The sequence below is a fragment of the Miniopterus schreibersii genome (genome assembly GCF_964146895.1).
Source record: "Miniopterus schreibersii genome assembly, chromosome: 1".
Taxonomy (NCBI): domain Eukaryota; kingdom Metazoa; phylum Chordata; class Mammalia; order Chiroptera; family Miniopteridae; genus Miniopterus; species Miniopterus schreibersii.
The window spans coordinates 161,165,482-161,192,361 of NC_138101.1; the positions used below are offsets into that span (position 1 = coordinate 161,165,482).

The 26,880-nt window shown below is 48.8% G+C and overlaps 1 protein-coding gene across 12 annotated transcripts in view; it reads left to right on the forward strand.

The window, feature by feature from the left end:
* Positions 1-8,982: 8,982 nt before the first annotated feature.
* The window catches only part of ANKDD1A (ankyrin repeat and death domain containing 1A), a 44,578-nt gene continuing 26,680 nt past the window's right edge, over positions 8,983-26,880 (forward strand). For 5 of the 12 annotated variants that reach the window (XM_081121781.1, XM_081121784.1, XM_081121777.1 and 2 more), the window contains exons 1-4: positions 13,990-14,074; positions 17,357-17,460; positions 19,215-19,313; positions 24,534-24,632. In XM_081121781.1, coding sequence (XP_080977907.1) covers positions 14,038-14,074; positions 17,357-17,460; positions 19,215-19,313; positions 24,534-24,632 — 339 coding nt within the window. In that variant the 5' untranslated portion in view covers positions 13,990-14,037. Of the gene's footprint in view, positions 9,136-13,974; positions 14,075-17,356; positions 17,461-19,214; positions 19,314-24,533; positions 24,633-26,880 lie in introns of those variants that run through there. The other 7 variants (XM_081121782.1, XM_081121785.1, XM_081121776.1 and 4 more) reach the window with 4 other exon arrangements.

Consider the following 26,880-nt stretch of genomic DNA (forward strand, 5'->3'; position numbering starts at 1 on the left):
AGCCTCCCTTCTCTGTACCCTAGGGCTGAGTCTGCTCCTGACCCAGGGACCAGCAGATAGATGGTCCCAAGCAGAGGGGACTGCGACTTGCTTGAGGACCCTCCTGGCAGAGGCTGGCAGACCTCTAGGCCTGCTGGAGAAGAGATGGGTCTCTGCAGTGTACAACCCAGGGACTGGGGACATGGGGAGATGGGGACACACACACACACATACACACCACCCAGAGGGCCAGGATATGAGGGCCAGGCTGGTTATCACCTGGGATACTGAAGTAGCCCCCTCTCTGGCCTCCCTCTTTCCACCCTTGGCCCCACAGTCTGTTCTCACCCTTGGCCCCATAGTCTGTTCTCTCTAATCTCAGTTAAAGATTATGTCACTCCTCAGACAGAAGCCCTCCAGGGGCCCCCACCTCATTCACAGCAAAAGCCAAGCCCGCACCTCTCAGCACACCCCTCCTTGATAACAGTTTCTACTCCTCTTCCCAACCCTCCCTCTGCTCCAGCCACTAGGCTTTCTTGCTTTCCTTCAAACAGGTCAGGCCTGCCCTCCCATCTCCAGGCGTTTGCACTGGCAGTTCCCTCTGCCCAGAACACTATTCCTTGGACATCTGCAGGGCCTGATAGTCCTGCTCAGATGTCACTGTATTTCTCAGCATTCCAGCAGAATATAGCACTCAAACCAGGATTATTCAAGGACTCTTTGCAAAGGTGTGAATGGGGTGTAAGGAAACCCCAAAGGACAGTGCAGTGCCTGCCCAGGGAGCTCAGGCCCTGTTACTCCCAGGCTGAGTGGGCGGGAAAGAGTGGCTGCTGGGACCAGGAAGGAGAGAATTGTGAGAAAGGCCACCAGACAGGAGCCGGGACCAGCAGGGAGGGAGCCAGGGATATAAACACCTCCCTCTCCTTCCTGGCTTTCCTGAATGGGCTTCAAATTGGTGAACCAGGCTGGAGGGCCATGAAGTCTCCCCTACCATTAGCGGCCTCCACCCCCAATTCCCAAGTCCTCTTTCCTTGCCCATTTTCCCCCATGGCACTTATCTCCTAACATATTTACCTACTCACTATGGTTATTTTTATTGTCTGTAAGATCCAGAAGACAGGAGTTTTAGTTTCCTTTATTCTCTACTGTATCCTAAGAACACTGACTGGAACATAGCAGGCACTCAATAAATAATCCCTGAACAAATGAGTGCCCACTTGGTCTCCGTAGGCCCCTCTGGGCCCTTGCCTGGAGAAGGAGTGGGTGGCTGCTCCAGGACTGGGCAGAAGCCAGCAGAGCCTGGCTGGGGAGGGAAGGAAAGCCTGCACCCAGAGCAGGCCCCCAAACCTGTGGCTCCTGGACCAGATTCCTGCCCTTCCCCAAGGCTGTGATGTTGAGACCAGTAGGATTGTCTTTGGCAAAGGCCTTGCTGCCTTTGGTCTTCTGAACAAGGCGCTGCTCTGTGAAATCTCCTACCTCATGAATCAGCTCTTTGAGGGCATGTCTGGCCCCTCTCCTGGGCCTCCAAGGAATGTTTCCTTCAAGGAGGCCTGAACTCAGCTTGCAGTGGAGGTCCCAGAGTTGCAGGCCAGGGGCCGTGTTCTAGGCCTCCCTTAGCCAGGCCTTGGGTTCCTAGGGACAGGGCTGTGTCGGGCCTGCCTGATCACAGGGCTTCCCTTGCTGGGCTTTTGGGCTCCCTCCCCTACAAGTGCCTGGGGTTTCTGGGGGCTTCCTGAGATGACACTGCCATCCCTCAATAAGCCTCAGTGTCCTACAAAAGAGAAGACTCAAAAGGTGACATCCAACCCAGCCCTCCAATTGTAAGGTTGTGCATTTTCTCTAAGGGGTCTAACTACTGAAAGCTATTTCAATCCAAACACTAACAGGACTGGGGAAGGAACCTCAGAAAATGATATTAATCTTCCTTTGGAAAAATAAACATTTGAAACCAGCAGGAAAATTCTGAAAAAGGAAAGGAACATGCCACACAAAACCTAGAGGTCTTAAAGTAAAACATGGATAATGTGAACATAAAAACTAAAAACCTGAATGAAGAAAATTATCAAAAAGCAAAGTCAAAAGGCCACACACTGGGCCCGGCCAGGCGTGGCTCAGCGGTTGAGCATTGACTTAGGATCCAGGAGATCGTGGTTGATTCCCGGTCAGGGCACATGCCCCGGTTGTGGGCTCCATCCCCCATCGGGTGTATGTAGGAGGCAGCCGATCAGTAATGACTCTCATCATTGATGTTTCTATCTTTTTCTCTCCCTCTCCCTTCCTCGCTCTGAAATCAATAAAAATATATTAAAAAAAAAAAGCCACACACTGGGAAAACTATTTGTAACACACTGTCACATAAAGGGCTAATCTCCTCAATATACACATTTTAGAAATTCATATTTAAAAAGGCAACCAAATTTAAACTGAGCAAAGACAATCACAAGAAAAAAATTTTAAATGAACAGTAAACACATGAAAAGATAACAATGAAATACCATTTCAACTGCCACATTGGTACCAGTTAGAATGCTTTACAGTGCACAGTCTTGGTAAGGACATGGGGAAAGACTCTTACATTGTTGGTGAGAATGTAAATGACCAACATTTTGGAGGGCAATTTGGAAATGGCTATTGTTTTGGAGTAAAGGTGGCCAAACATTCTCTGACAATGCTCAAATAGAGAGGTGGAGTCTATGTTCCCTTCCCTTGAATTTGGGCTGGTTCGTGAGTTCTCTGACCAACAAAATACAGCAAAAGTGATAATGTCCTAGTTCCAAGTGTGTAGCCCTTAACTTGCCCAGCAGTTTCCACTTCTTACCTCTTGCAAGCCAACTGCCAGTTTACCTGAACTGCAGTTACCTGACATCATTGTGCTGAGAGAGAGGTCATACAGCAATGAGGCCCAGTCATGTGAGTGATGAAACCAGCCTGCAAGAGAACCAAGGACAACCATCCAGCTGAGCCCTTCCTGACTGCCTGACCCACAAAATCATGAGTAACGTAAAATGGTGGTTTTTAACCACCAAGTTTTAGAGTAGTTTAATATACAGCCATAGGTATCTGAAATCGCTATGCAAATTTAAATTTACCCTTTGTCCCAGCAAGTGCATAGACTCTATGAATCTAACCTACTGAAATGCTTGCTCATGTGTACAAAAACACCTGAAAAAAGACATTCATTGCAGCATTGTTTGTGAGAGCACAAGACTGGAAACAATTTATCTGTCCATAATTAGGGGAAATGCTAAATTAATTCTAATATATCTAGTTAATGATATATACTGTGCCTGTTGAAAGCCTGCGACAAGAAAAAGTCCCATTCATTGTCCTGTGAGCCTAGGGTGGCATAACAGAGTAGTTAAGGGCATAGATTCTAGGGTCCTAGACTCTGGCTCTGTCATTTATGATCTGTGTGACTTTGAGAAAATTGTTTAACTTCTCTGTATATTATTATTTCCTCATCTGCAAAATGGTGATGACAATCACAGTACCTACTTCAGATGGCTGTTGTGAGAAATAAATGAGTTAAAATGACGAGCTTGGTGTGTATCTGTGCTATATGTATTTTGAAGATGCAAAGAGCTTGGAATTTAAATTGGATCAGACCAGACTTCTGATATCTTAAAGGATTGCATAGCAAAGGATCTGCCAGATTGACATCCTGGGTGGCACAGGGAAGGGAGCTTTGACAAATAAAGGGTTGAAGCAGTGGTGGGAGAATGTTTTTAAAGAAATGGACTCATACTGTACTCCGTGTTCTGCATCTTGCTATCTCGTAGAGATTCTTTCTACATCAGCACTTACAGACCCACTCAGTTCTTTTCAACCACTGATCGGCTTTGCATTGTATGGCTGCACCTCAATTTATTTCACCTTCCTCTCTTGATGGACTCTTGGGTTGATTCCAGTTCTTTGCTACAATTACAAACAATACTGCAGCAAACATCCTCCCATATTTATCTTTGCCTTATCACTGCTATTATTTCCGTGGTGTAGACTCTTAGGAATGGAGTTGTTGAGCATAAAGTATATGTACATTTTTCAAAAAGTCCGCACTTTTTTTTTTTTTAATCCTCACCTGAGGATATTTTTTCCATTGCTTTTTAGAGAGAGTAGAAGGGAGAGAGAGAGAGAAAAACATCAATGTGAGAGACACATTGATTGGTTGCCTCCTGCACACGCCTGACCAGGGCCAGGAATTGAGCCTACAACCAAGGTATGTGCCGTGGGCATAACTGAACCCAGGACCCTTCAGTCACAGGCTGACACTCTAACCACTGAGCCAAACCTGCTAGGGCTGCACTACTTTTTTTTTTTTTTTTTTTAAAGATGAACTTAGTATCATTTTGCCAAGTATTAATTATCAGGCCTTGTTTTGAATGAATGTAAGGATGAATCAGCTGCCATACCTGCCCTGAAATGTTTAGTCTGGCAGGGATTAGAGCGGGGATAGCAGTGTAGTGAGGGTGATAGATGCAGAACAAATAGTTACCTCCACTGAGGCCAGGGTTGGCACCAAAGGCTGGACCATGGGCTCTGGAAAGCCCTAGGGAAGAACAGCATTTTGGGTCTGGGGCAATCAGAGGGGCATCAACAGAGGAGGTTTCCTGTCTCGCCTTTGCTCTGGTTGCAGAGCAACTTTTAGAACACCTGCTCGTCGAATTCTCACAGCAGCCCTTTGCATTAGGTAGTATTATTATCCTCACCTTCCAGATGAGGAAACTGAGGTCTGGAGAATGAAAGTCTTTCCCAGCTCCTCCTCTGCCCACCCCTCCCCCACTCCCCCCTCCCAACCATGCTGGCTGGGTTGGCACAACTCTGGGTGGTGGGCATTGCCCATGGACACTGCCCATGTCTAGGCAACCTTCTCACAGAGGCTTGGGACCCGGACCCCATGTGCCCACGTAGACTGGCCCCTGCCCCTGCTCCGGGGCTCAGACCACACGAAGCTGCTTTATTTCCCAGCCCAGGAATGCCAGGTCATCCCATCCCTTCTCCAGGCAAACCCGTCTCAGAAATTAGGCCTTTATAAGGTCTTTTGGGTTAAGCAATTTGCCTTGTTCTGCAGGTTTTAAAAATGTACATTAACAGGAACCCATAGTCAATTCCCAAACTTTCTGTGTAAATATTCTGTCTTTTCCCTCTGGTTTAGAAAGGCCTGAGGCAGTTAACCCCACAACTCGTCCTCGCTCCCCGCCCTCAGGCACCAAGTCCTCAGCCTGGCATTCAGGGGCCTCCACCTCCACCATCGGTCTGGGAAACAGCCACAGGAAGCCCGGACGGAGGGCCCGGCTGGGAGAGAGCCAGAGCGGGCGGGCACCCGCTTCTCCGCGCTCTGCCTCCTCCTTCACCCGCGAACCCAGCCAACCTCAGGTCAGACTGCAGCCTGTACCCCCGCCGCTCCCCCTCCGCGACCCTCTGGTTACATCCCGGTCATGACGGTGGTGGGGACGGATTAGTGGGCGCACACCGCGGAAATTACGGTATTTCGGGCAGGTCGCCGCCGCTCTGGCTCCCCCGCGAGTCCATGACAGGAACTGCAGCCTGGCAGAGCCGGCCCCGCCCACTCCCGCCAGGGTTCCGGGAGGAGGCTCGGCTCGGCGAAGCCAGGCGCCCACCCCCTCGTCTGGCTGCTCCACACTGGGGTACCTGCTTGAGCTGTTTTTGAGGCTTTCTCCCAAATCACTTTCCTTCCCTGCGGGAGAGTCGCCCCCTAGAGTCGGGTGGCCCCAGGGGACGCTGGTCTGAGAGACGTCCTCGATTCTCACCCGTGGGGGGGTCCCGCCCTGGACGCAGAGGGGCGCAGCACCTTGGGGACCACTGAGGTCACTTTGGAGGGATGCACATCTGGATTCCACTTTTTTTTAAAAAATGAAAGATTTTAAAAAATGAATTTTAGACAGAGAGGAAGGGAGAGGGAGAGAGCAAAACATTGATGTGAGAGTGAAACATTGATCCGTTGCCTCCCGCATGCACCCCTAGCACCCCTTCCAGGGATCAAGTCACCTGGGTTTGTGCCCTGACGGGGAATCAAACCCTCAGGCAAACTTTCAGTGCAGGGGAGGGAGGGAGGGATGCCCAAACAAGTGAGCCACACCAGCCAGGATGGGATTCCACTTTCAGCTCTCACCTGCTTGCAGCCTGTCCCTGGTCGGGTCAGTTACCTCTCTGGACTTCACTTGCCTCCTCTGTAAAGTGGAGCTTAGGTTTACTGGCATTTGCCTCAGGGTGGTCAAGATGATTCAATGGGATAGTGCTGGTGGCAGGTGAAGAGCAGAAGGGTAATAATCACCACCATAATGGGGTGTTCACTGTGTGCCAGGGACGGCCTTAGACATTCTGAACCGACCCTGTAAAGATGTGTCATCTACAAATAAAGACAGTGAGGGAAGAAATTAAGATTTAGTGATTTGCCCAGAGTCACACAGCTGGAGTGGCAGAGCTGGGACTAGACTCAGGAAGACGTGGGCACACAGATGCTGGGAAGTGTGGGTGGGCCTCTGTGAATTTAGGGATTGTCCAGAGGCCTGAAAATAATCCAGCCCTGCCTTTTTGGGGGTCATTAATCAATGCTTTCTTCCTCTAATGGATTATCCACCCCGTCTTAGTATAATGCTTTCGCAGGAAGGGATCTAAAAGACTATAGGCCTATCTCCTTAGAAAAGAGGGAGAGACTTGTCCAGGGCCACACAGCTTTAGTCCCTTGGGGTGAGCAATTCTGCAGTGATGCTCCTTCCCACTAACAACCAAACTGCCCACTCAGTACAGGCACATCACCTGACCCCACTTGGCAGAATCTTCTGCCTTCTCCCCGCCCTTTCCCTCCTCCGGGCATACCAGACCTCTCTCTCCTCACAGAGCTGATGCGCTAGGCAGAGAGACAAGTGCAGCCTCTGAATCCCAAGGCTGGCACAAGATCAATAAATATTTTACCACTGTGTGCACATGTGTGTGTGTGTGTGTATTGTTTTGAGGCAGCAAAAGGGATGTTCAGAGACTGAGTTGTCTTTGCCAGAAATTCATTTAAGCACAAGATTGCTGTGGGAGTTATAATAATTTCAGAAGCCAATAGCATACAGTATAATATCTCTTAATAAGCCAAATACAGAAATAACATACTCCAAACAAGTGACAAACTGATCACACTGTTGTCTCAGGCAAGGGGAGATGAAGCAATAAAGTCCAAATTTAATATGAGGTGTACCTTTTTATACCAATAAGCACTGTGTAGAGCAGCCAGAGCTGATTTCCAGCTCCCAGCTCCTAAGTGAAAGTCCCTGTCTCTAGATTACGTTGCTAAGGAACTAAGATGCCAGTTTTGGGAGGTGAGCTGGTCTTTTACTGGGCTACCCTATAAAGCCCTATGGTTTATCACCTCTGTCTTTATAAGGAGTGCCTGGCCTGGACAGGAGTGAATGCCCCAAGGGTCTTCAGGGAATTTTTAGGTTAGTGAAGCTTTGCCTTGTCAAAGCCAAAACTCAAATACTCCTCACAAACTGTCAGTATTTATAGTGTAAATGTCCCCTTGCCATAGTTGCTTCTACAGTGGTACCTCGGTTTTCGAATGTAATCCGTTCCAGGAGACCGTTCGAGTTCTGAAACATTCAAAAACCGAGGGATCCACAGCCGACAGCTAGGCCTCAGGATCTTGTCCTCAGCGGAAGCCGCGTGGCATGTTCAACTCCTGAGGCGTGTTTGAAAACTGAAGCATTTACCTCTGGGTTTACAGCGTTCGTAAAGCGAGATGGAGAAGTTCGAAAACTGAGGTACCACTGTATATAGTTTCTTATGGATGAGTCTGCAGGGGGTCCTTCAGCTGCTGGGCTACTGACTGCTTATCAAGGACAACAGATGTAGAATGATGACATTCTGACACAAGTTCATACTTACATCAAAGCAATTTTTTCTCTTTGTCATAAACGAGTGGATTCAAACAACTTCGCTTAAGTCATAAATAAGAGGGCCTGAAATCATATTAAACCTATATACAACAGTGTGTATCTTTTTTCTTTCATTAGAAAGGGGCTAGCCTAATATATAGCAAGTGATTCCCAGTGACATCTTTGAGTAGATGACTTATGGCTATTTTTTTCCTTGCCTGTATTTTAAATTTTCTTTGGTAACCAACAAACATTACTTTATTAATTAGACAAGAAATAAAAGTTGTTTTAAAATTCTCGTAAGCCCTGCCCTAGCCGGTTTGGCTCAGTGGTAAGACTGTCGGCCCACAGACTAAAGGGTCCTGGGTTCAAGTTTGGTCAAGGGCACATGCCTTGGTTCAGGCTCAATCCCCAGCCCTGGTTGGGGTGCGTGTGGGAAGCAACCAATTGATGTCTCTTTCACATCAATGTTTCTCTCTCTCTCCTTTCCACTCTTTCTGAAAAGCAATGGAAAAAATATCCTCAGGTGAGGATTAAAAAAAAAATTATCTTAAGCCTTGGCCGGTTTGGCTCAGTTGGTTGGAGCGTCATCCTGTGCACCGGCAGGTCTCAGGTTCGATCCCCAGTCGGGGCGCGTACAGGAGGCAGCTGATCGATGTATCTCTCTCACATCAGTGTTTCTCTCTATCTCTTTCCCTTTCCCTTTCTAAGATCAATTAAAAAAAAAAATCCCTTAAGAAAAAGGCCAACAATCATAAAGGAAAATGAGCTAGAGATAAGAACAGATTGTTCTCAGAAAAAATAAAAATGGTTCTTAAACATAGAAAAATATAACCTACTTTGCCTGTAATGATAGAGTTGCAAATTAAAATTACACTGAGTTAACATTTCTTACTTACCAGACTGGCAAAACTCCAAGTTTGAGAGAGTGGGAAATCTGTGAGAAATAGGCTCTCTCATACGCTGCTTGCTGACGGGAGTCCAGAATAGTACAGAACATGTGGAGGAGGCCTGGCAATAGCTGGCAAAGTCATTACGCATTTACCCTTTGGCCCAGAAATCCGTCTCTAAGAATAGGCCCTACAGCCCTGCACTGGTAAAAATGACCAAACGGTACATGGACGAGGCTACTCATTGTAAGTCTGTTGTAATGACAAGAGGCTGGAAACAGGGCAAAAGTCCACCGGCAGGAACTGGGTGATCAAGCCGCACATGGAGGACTCTGAAGCCACAAAGGGAACGGGGACAGCTCAGCATACTGCTGTGAAGAGACCCGGTGAGTTGTTTGGTGAATGAAGCCAGGCGGCTGTCCAGAATAGGCAAATCTGTAGAGACAGAAAGTCGATTGGTGGTTGCTTGGGGTTCTAAACTTTAGCAGTGATGACTACACACCTCTGAGCAATACTAAAAGCCACTGAATTGTGCACTTAATTGAGTGAATTATGTGGCCTCTCAACAAAGCTGTTACCAAGAAAGGCAAGGTGAGAAAAATTGTAAGTATGCTACTATAGGAATAGGAGAAAACTACATGTGTTACATCATATATATAGGTATATGATTGAATAAAATAATATAAGGGTAGGCAACAGCAACAAAAATGTTACTGTGTCAGTCAGGATTGTTCTGGGAGCAGAATCACTCTGAGTGGTGGGAGAGGGGCTTTATTATATTAATTCGCTTTGCATAATTGTAGAAGGAGCTGGGGAAGACAGTGATTAGAAGGGGAGTTAGGGGATCAGAGGAGTCGCTAGCCAGTCAATCTGAGAAACCAAGTATGTCCAGCAGCTGAAATGGAACCAAGGGGAGCTATGGGAGGTCTGTGGGAAGCTGTTTGGTCAGTGTCGAGCATGCTGTGGGTTTGCCATTGAGCATCTGCGGGGCCCTGGGCCCATCAGCTGGGAATGAGCACTGGATGTGGAGTGAAGGAGACCAAGGACAACGTTGGAGCCGCTGGTCTACAACTGACTATGACAAGTTCCGGAGACTTGACTTCGAAATGTGTAATTTACATAACTATAAAACAAAATTAATGATAAAAATATCTAAAAAGCAAAGTGAAACAATTATGGAGCAACCCCCAAACCCAGCAAGGTCAGAGCTAGGAGTACAATCCAGGGGTATCTGTTGCCTGGATGCCTGGAACTGGAAACCTGCATGTTCAGGGCTCCCATCAACTTGAGGGATCATGTGCTGTTGAGACTTCCCTTTCACTGTCCTTCCCTCCTTCCTTCTCTCCCTGTGATTTAATGGTGAACAAAAGTGCTCATAGGGAAACTGAAGATGTGGAAAACAGCTAAGTAAGTAAACAAATAAATATTGTCAGCATAAGAAATGTCCAAGCCTGTAGAATGTTAAAAATAAGACTTTATTAGTTTATTTGAGCTAAACAGAGGATGCTCCTAGAAGCATATCTCAGCAGACTGAGAAAAATGCTTCCCAGAATGACAGTTGGCAGGGTTTTTTTTTAATGCATTTGGAATTAAGGAGGGAAGTAAGGAAGATTACATGGAGGTGGGAGAAAGCAAGTCTGGGATTGGATTACAGGATAGTTAATAGGATAATTATGTGCTCTCTTAAAGGTGGTTAAACTTTCAAGGGGTCTGAAAAAGAGTCATTTTAAAGATGTGTTAACCTAGACCACTGGTTTTCAACCTTTTTAATCTCATGGCACACATAAACCAAATACTAAAATTCTGCAGCACACCAAAAAATATATTTCTTGCTAATCTGGAAAAAAAAAGGTATAAATTTTGATTCATTCACACTGGATGGCTATTGTTGGGTTGGTTGTTGTCATTTTTAAATTGACAATCTAAGGGAAAAGAGGTCAGTGCACCTGACTAAATAGTCAGGTATTGCATGTTTTAAAAACCCTTGGGGCACACCAGTTGAAAAATCACTGACCTAGACAACAGACAGGGCTTGCTTAAGGCAAAGATAAGATTTTACCTGGAAGTTATAGGCCTGAGATGTGACTACCCACCATGAGCTGCTCAGTTAGGAATTTATTATCAGATCACCCTGGGAGGTCACTTTCAGTTACATTTATTACAGTGCTTCTTTGTTGTCCATGATACTCACCTGGCATGTTAAAAAGTATTAAACTATGAGTTTTTACAGCCTCTGAAGGAGGTGTCTGTTTGTGGGCATCCCATAGGGCTGTTAGGATGATGGGGGAGATTCCAGTGGCAGAAGAGGTGAGCAGACAAAATTACTCTGTATGAAAAAACAAAGCTGGGCAGAAGGCATTTAGCTCTCTCTCTCTCTCTCTCTCTCTCTCTCTCTGACACACACACACACACACACACACACACACACACACGCACAGAAAGAGTTGGAGGGGGAAGAGAGGAAGAGAAGGCTTGGGAGGAGAGGTGGGGGCCCTGTTGGGATGATTGGACCTTTGGGGAAAGACATGTTGAAATATAGTTTTTAGAAAGTTTTGCTGTGTCTGAATTTTCTTGAATTCCTTGCCACTTTGAAAACAAGGACCTGCATTCCCTTTCAAGGCCTTGGAACCAGACTAGTGTTTCTTTTGAGTATGAAATGACAGGGCAATGGGTTCTGAGTGGGGACAGGTGAACCCAGTGTTGTTTGTTACAGAATTACACACTGTGACTGTGCTTTGGAAGAAAAGGCTGCTGTGAGAGAGACAGTGAGGGTAAGGGTGGTGCAATTACTGGGAGATTGACACTTAGGCAAGTCTTAAAAAATGACAAGGTGCCAGCCATGGAAAAAGGGTGGGTAAGAGCTGTTCCAAGCAAAAGGGAATAGTAAGTGCAAAGGTCCTGAGGCAGGATGGAGGAAATATTCTGCTGGAGGAACTTTGGCAAGTTTAATTTTATTGTTTTTCCCCCTCCCTGAGGATTAAAAACCAGACATTTGAGATAATATGCATTACAAGTCACTCACTTCCCTCTGTCACACAGACTCACACAGGTCCTGAAGCCACCCCCTACCCCTACCCCAAACCCCAGCACTGTGCTCTTAGGCCCTCTGTCCATCCATATCAACCCCAGTGGTCTCTGAATTACTTGTTCTTCTTGTCCCTTGACCTCATAGTCCCTGATGTCAATGGGGAGGAGGCAGCAGACATGTGAAGTTGGGTACTATCTGCTTTGAGGATGACATGGAGATGGTGTGTGTGTGTGTGTGTGTGTGTGTGTGTAATGAGGGCTGGAGATGCATGGTGAAATGGGCTCTGCATCCTGGCAGGGACAGAAAAAGGGCAGAGCCAGTGTTTGGCTCCCTCAAATATTTCCTTCCAAGAGATAGAACAGTGGGATCACCCAAAGTTCTGTGGTCTTGTTCAAAGTGACCCACTGGATTTTGCATCTGCCCTCTTACTCGTAAAAGCATGGTTGTTTTAATAAAAATGCAACTTTTCCACCCTCTCCCAGGCATCATGTAAAACTGAGGTTTTGATTGTGGTTTCCTGTTTCCCTTGCCCACCACTGTGTACCCCAAAGTATGGGCACCTCAGTTTGAGATGCCCAGAACCAGGACATCTCAGACGGGGAGCAGGCAGAATGCACTGCAGACCTGGGCTTCCTTGAGGATGTCAGTAGAGAACCCCCTGACTCCCAGCAAGTGGCCCTGGGACTCTGAGAGGAGGGTGCCCACCAATGTAAGGTGACAAGAGCCATCACAGACTGTGTCCTGACACTGGCATGTGCCCATATTCTTGCAGGGGATGCACAGAAGCAGGCATCATAGCCTTGCCCTCAACAACAGCGGCTGTGTAGTTTATGTGCTGTGTTTGAATCAGCCACTTACTGGCTGTGGGCCCTGAGGCCTATGGGCGCTCAGGTCTTGTGACTATCTGTGCGCAACAGTTTTCCCAGGAAAAGAGGCTGATAACAGCATTTACCTGGGGGGTGTGTGTGTGTGTGTGCAGAGTACATGAGATGATGCTGATACAGGGCTAACACAGGGGCTGCTTCAGTAAATGAAGACAGTGCAAGAGATTAGATCTGCTTGAGGAAAAGATAAAAATAAAAGCCTGTGAAAAAATGGACCGGGATGAAGCGGTGTTGCAGCCTAGAGGGTGCTCCTCATACTCTGATGTAAGCAGGCATCCACCACCAGGGGTCTTGTTGAAATGGAAGTTCTGATTCGGCAGGTCTGGGGGGGCCTGAGATGCCGCCTCTGTTACGAATGCCTCTCAAATAGCAAAGGGGAACGAAACCAACTAGGTAGAATGCAAACCACAAGTCACAGTTCTATTTTGTTAAAAAAAAACCCCAAAACTCTAATTTCTCAAGATAAGAAGTAAAAACAAGGAAAAGCCAGGAGGGTCAACTTGTGGAGAAACCTGTCACCAGTGCTGGGGGGCCCTCAACTCCTCTTGACCTGGAGAAAGATCACTGCCACATCCAAGCAGGGTTCTTCAGGCTGGACCACTCATAGACCCTACCTTCACCCATGGGTTTTACAGGTGAAGAGGAAGAGGAGCAGGATTTTAGGGCCACGGTTTGTGGCCTATAGTTTCCCTCCTTGTTGCCAGACTGTTTTTCAGAAAGGCTGCCCCAGGCTACTCGCACCAGCAATGACTTGGCTGCCACGGCTCCTCATTCCCCACAAGTATTTGGCATTATTCAGCTTTCTAATTTCTGCCAGTCTAACTGGTGCAAGTGCTCTCTTATCATTTTCACTTGTATTTTTCTCATCCTGAATAAACCTGACCATCTTTTCATACCTTTGCAGGCTTCCTGGGGTTTCTCTTCTTTAAGAGCCTGCCCAAGCCCTGGAGGATCGGGCCTGTTGGAGGCCTTGCCCACTCCTCTGGGCTGAGAGGCTGGGGCAGCCCCCCGGGCAGGGGATGGGGTGTAGGGTGGCGGGAGACACACCGAGGGGAACCTGCGGAGCTCCGAGTGGCGCCCACCCTCCAGCCTCGGGTGTGAAAGACGCTGAGCGGTGGGCAGGTCCATGGAGCCCGAGGGCCCTGCAGCCTGGCCTGGGATGGGGGTGGGGAGCGGGGAGAGGCCGCAGGGCTGCGCCCACGTTGTCCCCAAGAGCCCAGGCGGTGGGGGGGGGAGCAGGCTGCAGGAGAGGCTGCCTCGCGCACCTCGACGCTCCCCGCCCAGCTCCGCGCCCCCCTCCGCTCCCGGGCCCCGCCCCGGCTGCGCCGCCGGTGGGCTGCGCGGGGCGGGCGCGCGCGGGGCTGCGGAGCCGCAGCATGGAGGAGGAGCACCGGAGCTGCGGGGCCGATGGCCGTGAGTCAGTGGCGCTGCGAGCCCGGGGGCGGGGCGGGGCGGGGGCGAGCTGAGGGCCAGAGCACCTCCCGCACCCCGCGGGGGCCACCCGGGCTGGGATCCCGCGTGACTGCCTCCGTCTTGGGCTCCTTTATGGCGCCGAGAGGATCGCTCCTCTGGCCGAGGGGACCCTGGCCGCGAGCCTGAGACATTAGCTAGAAATAAGATGGTAGTGCGATCCTTTCCTGGGCACTTGTTTTGTGTGCCAGGCCGAGCCAGGACAGGCACGCTGTTTGATCTTCATGGCGGCCCCATGGGTAGGACCTATTGCTATCTCCATTTTTGCAGAAGAGAAAGCTGGGGCACAGGGTGGTTCAAGAAGTGGCCCAAAGTCACACAGTCATTAAGTGGTAGACATGCTGAAGGCCCCAGCTCCTCCAGCATGCCCGGGCCGGATGAAGAGTGGTGACCATGTCAGATGGGGAAACTGAAACCCAGAGGAGAGGAACTCTGGTGAGCCGCAGGTGGGATGAGGGCACCTCAAGGAGTGTGCCCAGTGCCAGGCCCTCAAGGCCAGGTAGCAGCAACCATGTGGGCATCAGCTGGCCTTAGGGGGCTTTGTCTGGGAAAGGGGAGAGAAGGATGGTGCCAGCGTCCTCACTGGGGTGGGGGTGGGGTGAGGGGCTCTATCAAGGTGCTATTTCAAAGGGTACAGGGTTCTGCCTGGGGCAGAGGATCTCATGATCAGGACCTTTACTATGTGCAGCAATGAGGTTTGTGGGATGGAATTCTAGGCAGAGGACCCAGCCTGGGCAAAGGATCAGAGGCTAGACTGCAGTGTGTAGTTGATGTGGTCACAAAGAAGATGTATGGGTTGAGGTGGGTGGAAGGAGAGGAGACTGGATTTTATCCTCCTGTTATGCAGGGTTAGCTGCTTGCTCCCATTCCGACTCATGGCTGTTTGCCAAGACAAGCCAGATCATTTCCCCTAGGCTTCAGCTAAGAGGAAGGGAGTCACGAGCTGGAAAAGGTCTCTTCAGATCATTTTCCTTCACCCTCCCTCAATTTCACAACTGAAGAAATTGAGACACCCAGGGGGACAGGACTAACCCAGGATCCTGCTGCTAGAAAGCGGCAGAGTGGGTACTAGAACCCCAGTTTCTCTAAGCTCACACCTTAGGTGCCAGCTCTTTTCCCAAACCTGGATCATGGTGGTTTTCAGCCAACAGGTTGAGGAAAGAAAAGCTGGGGACACAGTGCTTCCTGGAGATGTTTGAGATCTGAGAGGGGCTCTTCCAGAAGGGCCCCTCCTCACCTGCAGGAAAGGCAGACCCCTTTGGAATGGGGAAGGACTGAGCTATCAATGTGAACCACACTTGGAAGGTGATGTTTTCTCCACTCCCTGAAGTATTAACAGGAAGCAGCTTTCCCCTGGGACTTCTTTCCTGTCATTTACCTGAGCTTATGGCTTGGTTTTCCATGAGGCTATTGAGTCTTAATTGGGGCAGCATTTTATAGTTCAAAGGCCCCTGAAGAGATTTAATGATTTGTGTGTTACTCATTCATTTAACAAATATATGCCAGTGCCTGAATTTGGGGATACATTAGTTAACAAATCAGACAAAAATCTCTCCCCTCATGGGCTTATATGATAAGGGAATAAACTTAAATACGTGAATATAGCACATGCGGATGGCGAGAGGTGTTTTGGAGAAAACTAATGCAGGGAGGTGGGAAGGGAGGGTACTGTCCTCGGTTGGGACTTCACTGGCTCAGAGGACCCTGAATGAAGGAGGCCTTACCACTTCCAGTTCTTTCACCAGAATTTAACCTCTGACCCTTTGCTTTGGAGGAATAATAGTGATGACAATTGTGGCACTACTTGCCAGACACCATGCTAGAGGCTTTTTATATCTTATATCTAATTGTACCATGACCCTGCAGGGCAGCTTATGTCCCCATTTGGAATGAATATGAAGAAACTGAGGCACAAGATAATTAAGTAACTAAGCCATACAGCCAGGAAGTGACTCAGCCAGAGCTGATTGCCCTGGAGCAGCAGCTCTGAGGTCCACAGTTGTATCTGTAAGGCATCAGAAAGCCCAAGACCCTCTCCCACATCTGGAAAGCTATGTGGAATTTATCAGGAAAAACAAACTGATGGCAGGCCAGTCTGTCACTTCAATGCATCCTTAGCCTTCCCCACCAGAGACTGGCTGCCTGTCCCTAGATAGACAGAGGCCACGTTTGGACATTCACACTGGACCATACATGCAGGATGTGGGTTTGGCAACAATAAAACCACAAGATTACCTCCCTGTAATGACTGCAAAGGGCCAGGAAATATTTGTGCCCATGTGTCTAAGCTTTTCTGGAGGAGGGACGGGCATCTCTTAGTCTGGGGATTATTAGTGTCGCTCATGGTAGCAGAGTTTTGTGGATTCCTCCCTGTGCCCAGCTTTGGGCCTGCTGTGACCCACAGGTGGATTGGGAAGGGTCAGGTGTGGCCAGGGCCCACAAGGAGCTTGAGGTCCAGCCAAGGAGATCAGACATTCTCACAAGCCAAGAGCAGGCAGGATGACAGCACCATGGGGGTCACCAGGCCCAATTCCTCCTGACTTGGTCACGAACCCTCTGAGCCCATCGCTGCCCACGGCAGGGGGCTGGCAGGGGAGCTCTGAAGTTCTCTCTAGTTTTAGACTGTCTGAGGTAAAGGTGCAATGATGAGGGTGAGAGAAGTGCAGAGAGAACACAGAGAAGGCAAATCAGAGTGGGCCCCCGAGCTGGGAGGGGAGAGAAGAGGTGGAGGGACAGGAAAAAGAAGCCGGATGAACATGCCTCTGGCCTCCAGCAGGCCTGACACAGTGGATGGCTCAGGAGATCTTGGCTGCTTTCTTCTGTACAGTGCTGTGAAAAAGGTAGCTATAGACTCCAGGGGGAATGAATCCCATTCCCTTCCTAAGAGCAGCTCTTGGAGAGCAGCCATGAAACCTGGATGATGGGCCCCTCTCAGGGGTGAAGGGCACACACCTCGCTCCATGGATGGTCTTGCCCATGGGCCCCCATCTTCAGGGTTTTGCTGAGTCCTGTTCGTGTGGACATGTGGTGAGTTAGAAGGAAACACAACCTGTCTGGGGAAGTCCTGACACAGAAATGGAGGAGAGGCATCCCCCGGCCCCTCCACTCTCCATTACTTTGCAGGACCCCAGCCCAGGAGCATTCAGGGCCAGGAAGAGGCTGTTCACTGGTCCTCATTATGCAGGGACCTGCCCCCTAATCCCGCATCCCTCCTTCTCCCCGCAGTGCTTCCTCTCGAGAGGCAGCTCCATGAGGCCGCCCGCAGGAACAACATTGTGAGGATGAAGGAGCTGATCAGGAGAAGAGTCGACGTCAGGGCCAGAAACCACGTGCGTAAACAAGCTCCTCCGGTTCTGGCAGGATAGGGACGGTGTGGTGGGGGCTCCTCCATGCAGGAGAGACAGTTTACGGAGCCTGCCTTTGCATGTGTTGACGTGGGGGAGGCTCGGGTTGTCCACATTGTCTCAAGGTCTTTGAGGCCTCACCCAAGGTCAGGGTCAGTGTGATGAGCCAGGGCTTGGGGAATTCCAGAACATGTACTCTTAACCCCTGTGAGCCATCTGAAAGTCATATTCAAGGAACAGAAGTTAGAGCCAGGAGACCAAGGATCAAAGGTCAGGAGTCAGATGCTGGCAGATAGGGGCAGACACCTGGAGGGACAAAGGTGGAGTGATGCCTGTGGTCAGAAGTCCAGGGGTTTGAGACCAAAGGAGACCAGACCAAGAGAGGCTGAGCATGCGTGAGGTGGACATTTAGCTCAGTTCTCTGAGGGCCTTCTGTGCCCACTGAATGTGTAAAGCTGCTGTGAGCCCCCACTTGCCCTCGGGGACTCAGAGACCAGGCTGGGAGGCAGATGAGCCCCACTGATCAGGCCTCAGGGAAGCTGCAGGTGAGGTGGTCCACAGCCCAGCTGGGGAATAGGACAGAGGGAAAAGCTATTCCTTCTGGTGGGGGACACTGAGGATAGGCCTGAGTATCACCTGGGGTAGCAACTCCTCTCCTTGGGACTCTGGCTGTTAGGAGCACCTTAGAGGAGACGCCAACTTGGGTGCTAGTTGAGGCTGAAAAGGTTGGATGCAGGACTTCTGACTGCAGCAGAGGCCGCTCTGTCTTGGGTGACACAACAAGGGTGTGACCGGGGTCTTCAGAGCCTTTCTAGGACTCAGGAATTCTGGGGTTTTCAGAACACTCGTCCACCTGTTTCCTGGTGGTCCCCACTCACCCCTCACTCATTCATTGATTAATTCAACCAGTAAGTATTTATTAAGGGCTTACTACTCCGTGCCAGCACTGTACTGGGTCCTAGGGCCAGAGCAGAACTCACGGCAGACGTGATGCCCGCCCTCTTGGAGCTGATAGTCCGGTGGGGGGGGACTGACATTAAACAGAGTGTCACAAACAATTCATTCTCACTGTGATGAGTTGAGAGCATGTGGGCGTGGGAGGGGCCCGCCCCGCCTGAGGTTTTTGGTAGGAGCCAGTGAAGAGGACAGTGTTCAGGGAGAAGCCTTGAGAAAGGAGCAGCTGGTCTTCAGGGACACCCCACAGAAAATTAGTGTTTCCTTTTGTTGTCACCTCACAAGCAGAAAGCTATGGTGGGACGATGGCTTCACCAGGCGAGGGCCAGAGACCAGGATGAACTGCCAGGGTCGTCTGAGAATGAGATGGGGGTCAGGCCCCTTCAGGCCCATTCTGAGGGAAGGAGGCCCCAGGGGCCCTCAGGGACTTGGACAATAATCACAGGCCACAGGCCAGACTTAGAGGGGGAAGCCGGCATTTCTGAAAAGCTGTGGGAGGTGGGGCCAGGCCAGGCCATTTATCCCAAGAGCCGTGGGGAGCTGTGAAGAGTTTTAGGTGGGGGGCAGATGGATCTAGTCATTGTGTTTTACTGCATTCATTTCAGCTGCTGCTGCGTGGAGGAGGAGGGGGCCAGGATGGGACGGGAGCCCCAGTCGCTGGTCACCAGAGCCAGCAAAGGCCTTTCCATCCTGCAGACCAGCTTCCTGGCCTGGTGGTGGGGAAGGTGTGGGGGTTGAGCCAGGCAGCCAGCCAGTGCCTCACAGGTTCCTCTCACTCCTGGCAGGTGGACAGGGTGGCTCTGCACTGGGCTGCAGGTGCAGGGCATGAGCAAGCCGTGCGGCTGCTCCTGGAGCATGAGGCTGCTGTGGATGATGAGGACGCGGTAAGGGACCCCTGTGGCGGCGTGTCTGTGTGTGCATGTCTGTCTGTCTGTCTCAGGGTGGGGAAGGGGCATCAGAGCTCACTCTGGATCTAGGAGCAGCTGTCGGTGCCAAGGTTGCCGCTGATACGCAGATGCCCAGGTGCCGAGTGGGCAGGGAGTCTAAGTCTCTAAGGGGCTTTGGCACTGCACTGGTCCCATTTATCCCCTGTGCAGTCATTATAAAGGTCTCTCCATTTTCAAGGGCCTTTCAATTCTCGGAGAGCCTTTTCGGCTCCTCCTGATGTCATGTGAGCAAGGAGAGGTATGGGCAGTAGAAGAGATAATTGGGTGGTTTAATAAAGGCCTTATTAGTAAAGTCATCGGAAAGCGTGTCTCTCATGGTATGCCACAAGGCTCTGCCTGGCTAAGTTTTAATCAACAATTTGCATGAGGACTAACAGTCTTCCTTAATAAGTTGGCAGGCAGCACATTGCTGAGACAGAGTGCTGAAGAATAACAGGACCTACCAAATTAGCGCTATAGGTTTGGGGAAAAGGCCGAATTTGATAATGACATTGGGCAGGGATACATTTAAGAGTCTAATTTTTTAAGAGTCTGAATTTAAATTTTAAAAAATTGTATATTGCTCTGGCTGGTGTGGCTCAGTTGGTTGAGTGTTGTCCCATGCACAGAGAGGTGGCCAATTGGATTTCCGGTCAGGGCACATGCCCGGGTTTTGGGCTAGATTCCCAGGAGGGGGAGTGCAGGCGGCAGCTGATGGGTGTTTCTCTCATTCATGTTTTTCTCTCTCTCTCCCTCTTCTTCCCTCTCTCTAAAAAAATCAACAAAAACATATTTTTTAAAAATTGTATGTTGGATACAGCATAGGAAATATAGTAATAATATTCTAATAACTATGTATGGTGTCAGATGGGTGCAAGATTTACTGGGATGATCACTTAGTAAGTTATATAATGTCTAATCACTGGGGTAAACACCTGAAACTAATATAATAATGTATGTCAACTGTAATTGAAATAAAAAATGATTAAAAAATAAAAAATAATACATTGATATAAGCCCATAGGTATCACATTATAATTTTTTTTTATTCTCACCTGAGGATATTTTTTCCATTGCTTTTCAGAGAGAGTGGAAGGAGGAGAGAGAGAGAAACATCAATGTGAGAGAGACACATGGACTGGTTGCCTCTGGCAGGCACCCCAACCAGGGCCGGGGATCAAGGCTGCAACCAAGGTACATGCCCTGGGCTGGAATCAAACCTGGGACCCTTTATTCCGCAGGCTGACTCCCTAACCACTGAGCCAAACCAGCTAGGACCCTATCACATTATAATTTAAATAATTATCATTATTTAAACAATTATCATAGTTGTTTTTCTTTGTAATCTAAACTTCCCTCAAATGCATCTAGAATTAAAACTGTTAACTGTAACAGCAAAATTAAAGTAAAATTATTTGAGATCGAATCCAACAAAACAAAACAAAATTATAAGCTTTCTGGCAGATTCTTAGCTTTCACAGAAATCCTTTTCTTTGTCCTCACTTCTCTCTGCTCCCAGGCCCCACCACGAGGAGGGCTTGATTACAACCTACCTCCCCACTCCTCTCTGCACCTGCTTAGGCCTTATTTAGAGATGACTCTGGAAGGAGAATGTCTGGAATCCTTACTCTGAGTTTCCCAATAAAATTCTGGAAGCTCTTTTGTCAGCCCTTTGCCCAAAAAGACCCCCACTATCACCACTGTACTCTGTGACTTCTTCCTTGAGGGATGGACTGAGAAAAGAAGATATGAGGGAGAAGAGTAGGAGAGTACTTTTATAAATCTGTTTCCTTTGCAAATAGCAATTCATATATCTTAAAAAATAAGAAGGCTGATGGGTATGCCTGCTTTAGTAATAGGAGGATGGAGGAGACACTGGAGAAGGGAAATCTATTGTTGATCTCTAGTGATATCCCACAGGGCTCTGTCCTGGGAAGTTCCTGGAACTAGGACCGTGAGGTGTCCCTGGGGCTCCCAATGACAGGAAGCTGTGGCTCCAATGGCTCTCCTCCCCCAGCCACCAGCCTTGACCCTTTTAATTCCCAAGCTCCTGTGGGCTCTCCCCCTGGACTCTGCCCTAAGCTTATTCAAGAAAACAAGATATGAGGGAGAAGAGTAGGAGAGTACTTTTATAAACCCCCTCCCTCATCTAGCCAGCCCACAGTTACTGATCTTCTACCAGGAGCTGAGCTCTGAGCCAGTGCTGGGTCTCCTAGCCTCTGGCTCTAGCTAAGGCCAGCTCCAGTCCCCATCTCAGGAGCTATGGCAGGTCCAGAACCTTCCCTAAGATTTCAGGAGGAAGGCCTTAAATTCTTGTCACTGCTGGCTCTTACTTTCAGCTTCTGCTCAATTTTTGCCATCCTCTTGAAATTTTGCAAAGAACCCTTTGTCTCCCATAGATACAGAGAACATTTGGGAGGTTGCCAGATGGAAAGGGGATTGGGAGGTTTGAGTGAATAAGGTGAAGGGATTAAGAAGTATAAATTGGAAGTTACAGAATAATCACGGGGATGTAAAATACAGAATCGGGAATATAGTCAATAATATTCTAATAACTACAGCATGGGGCAAAAGTGGGTTCACAGTTGTTCATATGGAAAATAATACAGTAATTAATAAATAATACAAGAATAAACTCTGTGTTTCGCGTACTCACAACTGTAAACCTACTTTTGCTCCATCCTGTATGTATGGTTCCAGATGGGTACTAGATTTATCAAGATGATCACTTCATAAGTTACATAAATGTCTAATCACTGGGTTGCACACCTGAAACTAATATAATAGTGTATGTCAACGGTAATCGAAAATAAAAACATTTTATTTTATTAAAAAATTTTTTTTTAACAAAGTCACTTTTTCGTTTTATTATTATTATTTTGAATCTTCACCTGGGGACATGCTTTTATTGATTTTTGAGAGAGAGAAAGGGAGAGGAAAAGAGAGAAAAACATCAATGTGAGTTAAACATGGATTGGTTGCCTCCTGTATGCGCCCAACTGGGGGATCGAACCCTCAACTTGGGTATGTGCCCTGACCTGGAACCGATCCTGTGACCTTTCATTGTATGGGACAACGCTCCAACCAACCAATCACACTGACCAGGACTTAAAATTTTATTTATTTATTTATTTATTTTAAAAATATTTGTATTGATTTTTTTATTCTTTTTTTGAGAGAGGAAGAGAGAGAGAGAGAGAGAGAAACCCATCGGTTGCCTCCTGCATGCCCACTACTGGAGGTTGAGCCTGCAACCCGGGCATGGGTCCTGACTGGGAATCCAACCAGCAGCCTTTCAGTGCACAGGATGATGCATAACCAACGGAGCCACACCAGTCAGGACAAAAAATTATTTTAAAAAGTAACCTTTGTCTCTACCCCGGCAGCACCCCTAACATGGATCTCAGTACTTCTCCCTTATTTCCACAGAGACCCCGTACACAAGGCTTTTGGTGTGGAACAGGCTGTTCGAAATAAGAGATGGAGGGGATTTACATGAAAACAATGTAAAAATCCTAAAACCCTCTTTTACATTGCTGTCCTTTAAAGCCCTTTGGCACTTTCCTTGTCTTGGACTCAGCCTCTGTCCCATACCTTCCTTCAATGCTGTCATTTTCTTCTGCCTCCCGCCAATTCTTGCCTGTTTCTAAAGCAGGGCCGCGAAACTCTCTTTGGATGTTCAGGTGCCTGCTAATCAGTCAGGTCCCTCTGGGTTTCACCTTTTATCCTAACCACTTGTAAAAGCTTTTACCTAAACACAGTCCCTAAGAGGAATTGTGGTGCCCTCCACTAAGACCCCTTTTCCTGTCACCCCTCCTGGTGAAGCCAGTGGGGAGGCAGCTGTGACCAGGGTGTTCCATGAAGGTGCCAGGATGGCACCCCCTCCCTCCCCACTTCCTCCCCACCCTTGGTCCCTGTCCAGATCCAGACTGAAACGGAAGCTGATTCAGGACTTGGAGCTAGCCAGCCCTGTCCTCTGGCCCCTGGCCTAGGAGGCGCTTGGAATGTGTGGGGTGGGAGCAGATTGCGGGGGGCAGTAACCCCTTAGTACTTCTTGAGACAGGCTCCTCATTTTTGCTCCCAGCTGGACAGGGGAGCATTTGCCCACTATGGACCTGTTCCTTATGCTTGTGGGGAGATTCTTCGCCACTCGCTGGGGGACGTAGAGCCACACATGACCCTGTTTCTGGTCTATGAACACCTGACTTACAGACACACTTTGGGGTTGCCCAAAACTGAGGGAGTACAGCAGAGCCTCAGGCCAAAAGTGATGATGGTCTCCCCAGGCCTCTGTCCTGCTCAGACCTGGCCTGGTGCTGCCACAGCTGGGGAGAGACAGCGAACAACCATCTCAGGGTGGCTAGCTGTCAGTGCATCCTGGGAGGTGAATTCGGAGGCCTGGGGGTGCTCTTCGCAGAGCAGGGAAGGCTCAGGGGAAGTGGGGGCTAAGGCTGCCCTCAGATGCAGAACCCCACAAGGACCAAGATCAGAGAAAAAGCTCTGATGACCCTGGAACACTTTGCAGATGTTGAGGAAGAGCATCCTGCAAATGCGCTGGGCTGCCATCAGAAGTTCCGAACACACTCTCAGTTGCTCCAAAGGGCCGGTGGGGTGGAAAGCACAGGGGTGCAGATCTCAGGAGAGCACAGGGAGGGGCTTCTCACGGTGAGCAGCGTGCCAGTGCAGTGCTGTCTCCTGCAGTGGCCAGGTGCTGTCCCGCCACATGTGCTCACTTAAGCCATCAGCCTGAAGGATGTTCTGTGGGAGATTCAAATCATTGATTCTCAAATGCCAGTCCCGGAGGAGGTCTTCACCAGTCACAGCAAGTCAGAAAATAAGAACGATGTAATGTGTTTTTCATGAAAACTGTATTTGGAGAGTATATTTTGAGATTGGGTCCTTTCAATTTGTTTGTGTTAAAATGGTCCCTCTTTATGAAATGATGGTGGCAGTAGATGGCAGCTGTTTTATTTAGCAAACACTGACTGTCCCCTCACCCTCGAAAGTTTGCAATAGTATATCAACCTCTATTTTTAAAAATTCCCTCGACATTAAATTCCTAAGCCCGGGAACTCCTTGGCTTGGGTGGCACTTATGGTCCCTTACAGTTTGTATGACTTTGCAGTGCAGCCACGCCTCCTCACATTCTCCCCCCTCCTCCCGTGTCCTCTCCCCTAGTTTGGGATGAATGCGCTTCTCCTGTCTGCCTGGTTCGGCCACTTACGGATTCTTCAGATCCTGGTTAACTCCGGGGCCAAGATCCACTGTGAGAACAAGGTAAGCCCTTAGCTGGCAGCTTCACCCCACTGCCCCTGCCCGCTCTGTTCCCCCGGCCCCGACTGCACAGGTCTGCCCCCACCTCTGACACCTGCCCTATCGCTGCCCCCATGGGTCCCCCCCCACATGCCTCTGCCCGCCCCAGCTTGCCTCCTGAAAACCAGCCGAGTTCAACCCTGGGAAGCTGGGACACCTCTTCCTTCTGCTCCCCAATCCTTTACCACTCTAGACGTTAGGACAGTCTACGGTCTGACCAGCCTCCTTACTCACGGAAGAGGAATAAAGTAACACCCTCAGAGGCTAGTAGGGGGATTAAGTGAGAGGGAGGTGGGGACTCCGCCCAGCTCCCCAAGGGCCCTGCCTCCCGTGTGATCAGGGTATCGGGATAGGAAGAAAGCACCAGATACCAAACTCTGGGATGTTATGCACGTTACTTTACCCCCCTGAGTCTCAGTTTTCCCCTTTGGAAAGGGGGATGCTAGTACCCATCTCCCAGCTGTGGGGGAAGCAAGTGCAGTGCTGTGTATAAATTACCTGGCGCAGTGTTTGGCATATCAGGGAGCCCAGCAGTCCCTCGATGCTCACTGGTGTGTGCTGTGGTTTGAGGGAGGGAGCCCAGCCAGTCAGAGTGCCTGAAATCCCCCCACAGTGGTTCTAAAGAAAATGCAAACATCTTGCCCAAACGCTGTCAGCCAGGGGGGCTCAGGGATCCAGGGATTTGGATAGGGGAAAGAACATTTTTTTCATTAACCTCTCCTGGAAATTTTAGCATTTTTTAGAATTCAGGGATCCAGGGATTTGGATAGGGGAAAGAACATTTTTTTCATTAACCTCTCCTGGAAATTTTAGCATTTTTTTCAATGATGAATGAATGCAGGGGTGGAAGTGGCGTGGTCTGCTGAGGCCAAGGCTGGAAAGTCACAGTACTGTGTCTACCACAGTCTATTGCTCAAAGCCCATCACAGGGAAACAGCCTAGGATTAGGGAGAGGAGAATATTGGATTCCCCTTCGGAGAAGAGCAGTACAGTCTGCCACTTAGGTGTTTCCAAGGGTGGGAAGAATTGTTGCGACCATCTTTGCAAACAATCCACCCAGTCTTACTTTCAATCCCTTGTTCAAGATCCTTCCCAAAGGTATTCATCTCACCTTTAGATGAGCTGTGGGTTGGGTCAGAAGACTGTTCATTACTCCTGTCTGCTTAGCCCAAAGCGTTCTCTTTCCCTGGCTTACCTTGTGGGTCATTGGTGATATTTCAAGTTTTATTAAACTATAGACCACATTAAAATTCCATCAGTTTTAAAAATTAATATTCTACAGTGCATTTAGTTATCTTTCCTCCCTAGTCTCCTCTAATCTTGTGACGGTTTCTCAGTCTTTCTTTGTTTTTCACAACTTTCATACTTTTGAAGAGCACTGGTCCAGTATTTTGTAGAAAACCCTTCATTTTGGTTTGTATGATGACTAGATGGGGGTGACAGAATTTTGGAAGAAGACCACAGACGTCAAGTGCCTTTCTCACCTGCTGCTATCAGGGGCTTATGACACCAACATAACAAGTCCTATATGTGTGTGTTTTTCATGCCACCAAGTAATTAATTCAATTCTCCACAGACACTGACCAGGTGTCCCACAGATTTAACTCAATTCTGCCACTATCTACCTGGAGACAGCACCAGATTCCACAGGTTAAGGGCTCAGCCCTACAAGACTGCCCCACTTCACATGCCAGTCCCAAGTCCAGGTTGTTATTTGGGCTTCTCATGAACCCCTCCCCAGGTTTGAATAATTTGCTGGAGCAGCTCTCAGAACTCAGGAAACCTATTTACTTACTAGATTACTGGTTTACTATAAAGAATATTAAAGGATATGAATCATCACTAGCCAGATGAGAGATATATAGGGTCAGGTCCCAAACAAAGGAGCTTCTTGTCCTGGAGTAGTTTGGGGCCTAGCACAAGGATGTGTTCTTGCTCACCAACCCTTGGAAACTCTCCGACCCCCTCCTTTTGGGTTTTTGCAGAGGCTTCATTTTATAGACGTGATTGATGCTCTCCTTGGCCATTGGTGCTTGATTCACTCTCCGGTCCCCTTCATCCCTGCACTTCAGGGGATGGGACTGAAAGTTTCAACCTTTTAATCAGGGCTGGTAACCCAGGCAACCAGCCCCCAACCTTAGGTTAGGAAGGGGCTTTCTCGGTCACTCATTAACATAACAAAAGACACCTTGATCACTTTCACCACTTAGGA